Source organism: Zophobas morio, unplaced genomic scaffold (assembly GCF_036711695.1).
Source record: "Zophobas morio isolate AGI-343-1 ecotype UQ-CSIRO unplaced genomic scaffold, CSIRO_AGI_Zmor_V1 ptg000008l, whole genome shotgun sequence".
In the NCBI taxonomy this organism is placed as follows: Eukaryota; Metazoa; Arthropoda; class Insecta; order Coleoptera; family Tenebrionidae; genus Zophobas; species Zophobas morio.
Window position 1 is genome coordinate 3,157,397 of NW_026972113.1, and position 7,335 is coordinate 3,164,731.

The 7,335-nt window shown below is 36.7% G+C and overlaps 4 protein-coding genes and 1 long non-coding RNA gene across 6 annotated transcripts; 3 read left to right on the plus strand and 2 right to left on the minus strand.

Moving 5' to 3' along the window:
* The first annotated feature begins 613 nt into the window (after nt 1-613).
* Nucleotides 614-2,279, plus strand: LOC135125027 (uncharacterized). The gene is made up of 6 exons (XM_064050320.1): nt 614-725; nt 778-905; nt 955-1,121; nt 1,190-1,845; nt 1,896-2,023; nt 2,078-2,279. Exons 1-4 carry the CDS (start codon nt 696-698, stop codon nt 1,339-1,341), a joined length of 477 nt encoding a protein of 158 aa, XP_063906390.1. The 5' UTR covers nt 614-695; the 3' UTR covers nt 1,342-1,845; nt 1,896-2,023; nt 2,078-2,279.
* Nucleotides 1,444-2,359, minus strand: LOC135125028 (uncharacterized). Its single transcript, XR_010279857.1, has 3 exons — nt 2,274-2,359; nt 2,017-2,178; nt 1,444-1,955 (listed from the first exon to the last, which is right to left on the minus strand). It is a non-coding gene; the product is annotated as an uncharacterized LOC135125028 (long non-coding RNA).
* On the plus strand, nt 2,348-3,440 carry LOC135125026 (uncharacterized). 2 transcript variants are annotated; one of them, XM_064050318.1, is made up of 5 exons: nt 2,348-2,622; nt 2,666-2,832; nt 2,886-2,915; nt 2,962-3,125; nt 3,172-3,440. In XM_064050318.1, exons 1-5 carry the CDS (start codon nt 2,560-2,562, stop codon nt 3,360-3,362), a joined length of 615 nt encoding a protein of 204 aa, XP_063906388.1. In that variant the 5' UTR covers nt 2,348-2,559; the 3' UTR covers nt 3,363-3,440. The 2 variants fall into 2 exon arrangements, with proteins under 2 accessions (XP_063906388.1, XP_063906389.1); XM_064050319.1 differs by having other exon boundaries at nt 3,175-3,440.
* Nucleotides 3,441-3,686: 246 nt separating this feature from the next.
* Nucleotides 3,687-4,515, plus strand: LOC135125036 (uncharacterized). The gene is made up of 4 exons (XM_064050329.1): nt 3,687-3,806; nt 3,852-4,027; nt 4,075-4,208; nt 4,258-4,515. Exons 1-4 carry the CDS (start codon nt 3,756-3,758, stop codon nt 4,389-4,391), a joined length of 495 nt encoding a protein of 164 aa, XP_063906399.1. The 5' UTR covers nt 3,687-3,755; the 3' UTR covers nt 4,392-4,515.
* A 460-nt stretch (nt 4,516-4,975) lies between these two features.
* Nucleotides 4,976-7,306, minus strand: LOC135125035 (protein tolkin-like). Its single transcript, XM_064050328.1, has 3 exons — nt 7,155-7,306; nt 5,202-7,062; nt 4,976-5,153 (listed from the first exon to the last, which is right to left on the minus strand). The coding sequence occupies exons 1-2, from the start codon at nt 7,228-7,230 to the stop codon at nt 5,423-5,425; spliced, it is 1,716 nt and encodes a 571-aa protein (XP_063906398.1). The 5' UTR covers nt 7,231-7,306; the 3' UTR covers nt 4,976-5,153; nt 5,202-5,422.
* Nucleotides 7,307-7,335: the final 29 nt, after the last annotated feature.

Genomic DNA, 7,335 nt, shown 5'->3' on the forward strand with positions numbered 1-7,335 from the left:
TTAATTCGGGAGACCAATCGTAGGAAGTACTACCGTGGTTCGTAGTACCCTGTCAAATTTAAAATTTTCGCGCGGCGGAATAAAAAATGATTGTATTGCATTTAGAATATTTTTTCGAAAGGACAAATTTGAGGTCGTAGAGGTTATTTAACCCTCTTCTCGACTCATTTTTCTATCCTTACATGTGAATAAAGTGTCTTACCAAAGTGTTTTCTCTTTTTTTATGTTTCTGCTTTTAATTTTGAATATTTTATGAACCAAATTACTTGAAAAAAAAATCGTTCATCGAGTATAGTCACTAGCCCCTGTGGTGCGTTATGCAACTTATAATACACCAAAATTAAATTCAAAGTTAAATTTAATTTAATTTCGATTGAAGTTGATTATGACGATAATACAACACGTTTAGAGCCACAAATGGTAGCAATTTTCTAAGAAATGAAGCCTAAAATTAATTTCCGTAACTCGAAATCTACACACAAACAAAATAATGTTGTTTTTGTACCTCAAGAGATATCACCATGAATCATTGCATTACGCAGACATGACTCCCATAAATTTGTTTTTACAGTTAAGCCATTAATTAGGACTTGCGCAGGAGCTTAAAGTCAAGAACTCATAATTAAAAACCAATCAATGATAAAATTTTCTTTAAAATGGTTCACTTTTCGTAACCCATTAGTTGTGGTTGTGCGATGTCTTCAGATGTCATTTTTAGATCTACCGTACGTTTAAATTTATATTGGTTTGGAACAGAATTTATTTTAACGATTTCAGACAAGCGCAAATTTGAACCAGAGGGTTTGCCAAGCACACGAAGATATATTTTTTTGTACCGAGGAAGAAACTTGTTGTGAAAATGGCTGTTGCACTAGTGTGAATAATAAATTGTCCCTTTACCTTTGGTAAGACTGTAGAACTTAGTCTAGTCCAAAAATATTAAATATAGAGTAGGGGTTTATTTTTCGGTACAATATTCTTGATGGTGTTGATGTATTACTACGCAGTAACGAAGTGTAAAACTAAAACCAACAACGACTCCTTTAGGACAAACAACGAAATCTCAAGCTATCACTACGACAATTGTGTAATTACAAGTCCAGAATCATATCAAAATGCAGGTAATAATGGCTACTCTTTATATTTTTAATAACATTTATGTTTGGATTTGTTGATTTTTGTGAGGTAGGTTCAAGCTACCCCATAACACCACCTCCTGTCTACGAAATGGCGCTTTCTGCCCCCTTTCGCTACCCAAATGATAAAATTCCCTCTTACGAAGACGTGATGTCTGGAAAGAATACTTCGAAGACTCTCTGGACAACTTTTAGAAAAATATAGTGTCGTTGTAATTAATGCCTTATTTAAATAACTGAATTTTAACACCTCTTATCCAAGACGCCAAATCGTTAAACACAAATAAAACAAATAAGAGCAGTGACGTAACAAAATCGACAACATGTTTACTTTCAGTGTTTCTAATCTAAAACGTTAATTAGCTCTACGGAAAAAAAAATAAAAGAACGACCCATAAAATCACGAAGTGACACCACGGTTCGGTGAAATCCTCTCCTAAATCCTAATCTTTATTCATGCGATTCCAGTCACCGCAAAAAGTGGTTTTATAAATAAATAATGAATTCGGGCTAAGCAGTAGCTGAAATAGCACCAACCAATTCTTGTGATTTCAGTTTTTGTTTTTAGAAATGTAATATAAATTAATCACTTATGGAAGTTTGTGAATTAGTGCAAACACGGAATGGACAGTCAGGAAATTCGCATCGTTTCTTGTGATTCCGGGTGTTGCGTAGATGGGTGTTGCTTTCCAGTGCCGTGGTATATATGGTAATTTTTTGCGTTTTGTTGCCATGTTGGTACTGAATATTTGGTTGCAGGCCGGTTATTATAAGTGGCACGTTAATGGTTTTTTTAGTGGTCGTGTTGGTATGTTCTGTCTGGAAAATGTTCAAGCATCAGTACAGAAATATTTTAAGAGGAGATGAAGAAACCACTAACAATCAAAGTATGCAATTTTGATTTTTAAAAAATACGTAAGTATAATAAAATTTGTTCGTAGGTGCCCTAATGAACCGCCCTGAATGCGAAACCCTCATTTTAATTCATGGAATATAGTTTTGTGTTGAACTCAAGTTTCCGTTTGTGTCTTCTACCGTCTGTCTGAAAAATTAATTCACGTCATTTCTACTACAAACATGATGATGATAGTAATTGTAATTAATTAATTTTATTAGTTTGAATAAATCATTGGAAACCTTGTACACAGTCAAATTTTCCACTCGCGATCTGCACTGGACCATAACCACCCACCTTGTAGAAAGTGAATCAAACTTAGTTCACTTTTTAACTTCAAATTCCAATTTTGAAGTTTTATTTGTGAAGCAACCAGTTTAACATAACGTCAGTGAAGATTACCACAGTGAGACAATGTGAATATTTGCATTAGATTACACAACCTGACAAATCGTTTTTAATTATCTTCACGCTCTACGCGTGAAGCGACGAAAAAATTAACACTATTTCGATAAATTAAAAACAAACATGTCTATTTTGGATGTTGTTTTACTAGTCGCATACGTATTGTGCCAAATCACCACCATAATGGTAAGTAAAAAATAATTTTGCAGTAATAAAAGTTGTATTTTAGGCTAGCGAATTTTGTTTATTTGAAGAAAAACCGAAGGCGATTTTACCCGACGCTAGTAACAGTTCGCCAAATTATAAAGTGGTTTATTGTGACACCAGACATCAACAATGTTGTGAGAAAGGTTGTTGTCCCTTGGATACGTCACCTGAACTTACCTTACAAGTAGGGTAAGTACTCTGGAGTTGTTTCTACACGTTAACATAAAAGTCATAATTTCTAGCTCCAGCGGCCGCCTATCACCTTTCGTTTGGTAAAACTTAAACACCCCTAAGAAACACCAATTTATTTTTATTCAGGTTTTTAGTGATTTTAATTACCGTGGGATACGTCTACTTTTGTCTGCGTTATTGCTTCAAGAAACTGTGTAAACAGAGAACGCGCGACCCGAGTGTGACTATAAGTCGTGCCAACACGCAACCGCAAGAGATGAGTTTGATGTTGTCGTTTAACCAAAACACAGGTAATTGGGTTGGGAGACTTTTCCACAATTAAAATTTTGGTTGTAGAAGGTTTGGAAAGATTTAATTTTGACAACGCCCATATTCATGTTCCGTTTATACCGACGACTCCCGTGACTCCGCCCCCGGCTTACGTCACGCTGACTCCGCCTCCTACGTACAACGTAGCAATTCATTTTCCGTCTCTTCAGAAGGAAAAAATTGTAGAAGTGGATGAAACCAAAGAAGATTCGAAATAAAGTATTGTTACTATTGTGTGAATTAAAATTGTTATGACGTTAATTAGTGAATAAATAAATAGTTTTGTTGAAAACACATTACAACATTGTTCTAAATCCTCAAATATTTACTCACTTCCGCGATATTTGTAAATTTTGACTTACACTTTCCGTCAATGTTGAAAAAAATACTTATTACTAATTACTAAAATTTGTACTTGGCCAGCATAAGTGTGACAGGGCAGATTTACATAAAACCCGATTACTCACTTTCTAATTAAAACCCCTTCCTCAAACAAGATAAGATTTTATTCCAACTTTACGACATTCGTCTAAGACAAAATCAAACAAACAAAATGTTTCTCGGATAACACTAGCAAGTTATTATTCATTATTATTCAAAAAAGCACGAAAATGTGTGCGACGAAACTCTTGTGCTTCCTTCTCACTCTTCACTTTGCACAGGTACGAAAATCTTTGCAAAAATTCGCAATTTTGACTTATTTTTAGAGCAACGTGCACAATTGTTATATAAAAAGTAAACCCGAATACGCAATAACAAAACACGAATTTATAAAGTCCCACACCGACAATTTTCAAGAATTTCTTTGCAACCTGGGTTACGACATCTGTTGTCCAGAAGGCTGCTGCACCTCTTCACAAAGTAAATTTTACCCTTATCTGTGGTAAGTTAGCAGAATGTCACTATTTCGTAAGTGTACATTTTTTTTAGGGAGATTCTTATCACCGCGTTACTAATTTTTGTGTTTGTTCTTGTATGCGTCTGCGGGTGTTACTATTGCAAGAATAATTTTGATAAGACTTCGACAAGTGTTGAACCTTCTTCGGTTGATGTGTCTGTTAATGGTAATGGTAAGAGAAAGGTGCCTAAGAATTTCTAAGGTTGTTGTTACAGAATTTACTCCAAGTGCCCCAGTTGCTAATAACAGAACACCACCCCCTGCGTATGATATTGCTATTCTTCTACCCCCTGTTCACCCTCAGGACAGGGTTCCGTCGTACGAAGAAGTGACAACAAAACGATTTTAAATTAATTAGAGTGACTGTAATTGTGTTGCGTATTTGTTTAAAATTAATTGCTCTTGATTGCACATTTTATTTAAGAATTATATTACTATGTTTTTTGTATATAAAGATTAGTAAAACTGTGGAAGATTCAGATACTGCGGGGAAACCTGTACTCTGTAAGGTGTCATTATCTTTGTGTATACAATCTCTCGTTCACTACGCGAACTTTAGGTACGTATTGTTACGAAATAAACCCATAACCTCCCCGGTGCGACGCCTATGAGTTTGTCTAGTATGTGTGTCGATGAACGGTGACTCATCAAGGGCCGAGCGGCGGGCGCATAAAGACAAGTCTGGAGCCGGTTACCGGAAGTCTCGAAGCGGCGTCCAGTGCGCGATGGATGTTCGTGAAAGATCTCGATCGGAGAAGTATAGGTTTAAATAGAGGCGACCGTCAGGAATGGACTATTCAGTCAGTGGAGACAGTCAAAAGCGTCCAGTGAAATTCGCCGGAATAATTTCTGTACATATTCGTTGCAATAGTTAGTAATGTAATTCGAGTTAAAGAAATAAATCGGAAAGGAAAGTTTCATATTCTAATCCTCTATGAATGAATAACTTTATTCAAATAAACTTGTAACAAAAAGCGGGCAATTAATTAACACGAACTTCTTCAACTCGTACGGCTTTATACATTAGTCGAAAACCTCTTGCTTCTCTAAGATAATCTGTGTGAAATGTTACCGTAAAATTACTACTCGATAGCAATTCTTCATCAGGTTTCTGAAAAGAAAAAGAACAAGTTGAAGTCTGAACAAATCAAGTACTTACGTTAACACCACAGTATTTTCCACGTGAAATATGACCCTCTCGAATTTCCATAAAATCGAGAGAACAATCAGAAACACCTTCAATTTCGAGAACTTCAACTGACAGATTTACGTAATACCCGGAATTTGCCTTTATAGTCCAAACACAGTCAGTATTGTTGTAGTAATTCGAAAGACGATACGTATCGTGAGAATAGATATAATTTTCGGTGATGGTAGCGGTCAGAGTACCACCACATAGAGACGAACACCACATAGAGACGAATATGTCGCTTTGAAACCTTGATAAACATTCGAACCGTCTGATATAAAATTGACATATAGTTCATTTTTCGTGGACAATCCAGTGATGCCTGTTCTAGTACCACAAAGTTTTCCCAAAATGCGCACACTTGATGAATAATCATCATAAACATTAATGTAATCGTGACAGTTTTCAGTTTGTACATCAAGAAAACTGATTTGTATTCTATGGCCTGGTGTAGTTTTAAATTTCCAAGTGCAGTTTGCATTATTGTAGTAGCTGCCGGGATAATTAGGACTAAAAATTGTTCCTGAAGTAGAAGAAATTTCGTAATGACAGCCTTTTCTACAGTTGACGGAATCCATGGTAACGTACATTTCTGGACAAAGACACTTACGACCTGTAACCACATTAACACACCCGTGGTGACAGTTACCTTTAAACTTGTCACATTTATCTCTAATTATGAAATATTCTAAAGCAAACCCTTTTCTTTCAATAGTATTATCCGAAAAAAAGACAATCTTCGTCCTGGTACTTTCAGATATAAGCGGAACTGGTAGTCTACTCCCACAGTAAGTACCTAAGTGTTTTGTTACATTTTCACTTTCGCCAAAAAATTCCAGCCTGTCCTTTTCGCACCTTTCTTTAATCGAGTGTGTCCTATTGTGTCCTTCTATATCAAAATGAGTGAAATTGAAAAGTACGACACGGTCGACACGAGCAACAATTTCCCAACTACAGCGTTTATTTGGGGGGTATTTATTAGGAAAAGATGGCGATTGAATCACACCTTTCAGTGCTTTAAGAGGACCACCACAGGCAACTTCACAGTTTTTCCCGTCAGGGTGTAATTCGTATCCTTTTCTACAGGCACATTTGTATGTACCAATGGTATTAATGCACTCTTGGGCACAGTCGTGCAGCAGAGTTGTGCATTCATCAAACTCCGCCATAATAAAAACAGAAAAACCTTCCTTTTGAACAGAGGCATCTGACACCAATTTAATCGTAAGGTTGTTCGAAGACGAAGTAACATTACCTGGAAGTACGTCCCCACAAAACCTCCCACGAGAAGTACCATTCGAATCGTCAACCTCCACATAATCAAACAAACACTGATCGTGGTGTTCTATTTTGAATTTCTGGAAGCTCAGTACCACTTGGTGGAAGTCCGGTACTATTACTTTCCAAACGCACTTTCTGTTAAGGGGGTACTTTTCCTGAGGGTGGCTCGAGTGCAAAACAAACTCATTTCGCACGTACACTTCTCCCCCACAGGTAGCTTCATAGTTTGCGAAAAAACCTCTATAACCCGCTTTGTGTACGTACGAAATTAACATTTTGTTTTTCGTGGAGGTAACGGAATCTAGAGTACCCCGTCCACAGAATTTTCCAAGAAGAGGAGAATCCTCCCAGAGGCCATCTCGTACTTCAACATACCCCGAAATGCAACTGGGTGTCTTTTTGATGTCGAGTTGTGTTATGTTGAGGGTGATTTTTTCATCCGGAGATGTGAGAATGCGCCATTTGCAAGTTTCGGGGTTGCTGTTGTTGGGTTTATAAAATGTGGGTGGAGAGAAAGTTCCCGTTTTTGTGTATATAGTGGTACCGCAAGCTGCAAAAAATTGCGAAGTATCGAACAGTTTTTATGTTTGAGTACCCCAGGGAGTACTCTTGATAATGAGATGAGAGATTTAGTATACTTACTGGTAACCGGAAGAAGACAATTACAGTTGTTGAAGTTAAGGATTGTTGCTAAAAAGACTGTACACAACAAAAACATTTTCAGGATTGTAATGCTTAATTGGATGTTTCTGTGTTTGCAGTTTGTTATCGGGATGGGTTTGAAGGTCAGTTGACGATGTGTAAACTATCAAAATATTTTTAT

Coding starts and splice junctions, on each gene's coding strand:
- LOC135125027 (XM_064050320.1), top strand. CDS start 696: ATGTCTTCAGATGTCATTTTTAGATCTACC. Junction 726..777: donor ATGTCATTTTTAGATCTACC/GTACGTTTAAAT, acceptor TAACGATTTCAG/ACAAGCGCAAATTTGAACCA. Junction 906..954: donor AAATTGTCCCTTTACCTTTG/GTAAGACTGTAG, acceptor AATATAGAGTAG/GGGTTTATTTTTCGGTACAA.
- LOC135125026 (XM_064050318.1), top strand. CDS start 2,560: ATGTCTATTTTGGATGTTGTTTTACTAGTCGCATACGTATTGTGCCAA. Junction 2,623..2,665: donor GCCAAATCACCACCATAATG/GTAAGTAAAAAA, acceptor GTTGTATTTTAG/GCTAGCGAATTTTGTTTATT. Junction 2,916..2,961: donor CGCCTATCACCTTTCGTTTG/GTAAAACTTAAA, acceptor ATTTTTATTCAG/GTTTTTAGTGATTTTAATTA.
- LOC135125036 (XM_064050329.1), top strand. CDS start 3,756: ATGTGTGCGACGAAACTCTTGTGCTTCCTTCTCACTCTTCACTTTGCA. Junction 3,807..3,851: donor TCACTCTTCACTTTGCACAG/GTACGAAAATCT, acceptor ACTTATTTTTAG/AGCAACGTGCACAATTGTTA. Junction 4,209..4,257: donor GGTTGATGTGTCTGTTAATG/GTAATGGTAAGA, acceptor TTGTTGTTACAG/AATTTACTCCAAGTGCCCCA.
- LOC135125035 (XM_064050328.1), bottom strand. CDS start 7,230: ATGTTTTTGTTGTGTACAGTCTTTTTAGCAACAATCCTTAACTTCAAC. Junction 7,063..7,154: donor TTGTCTTCTTCCGGTTACCA/GTAAGTATACTA, acceptor AATTTTTTGCAG/CTTGCGGTACCACTATATAC.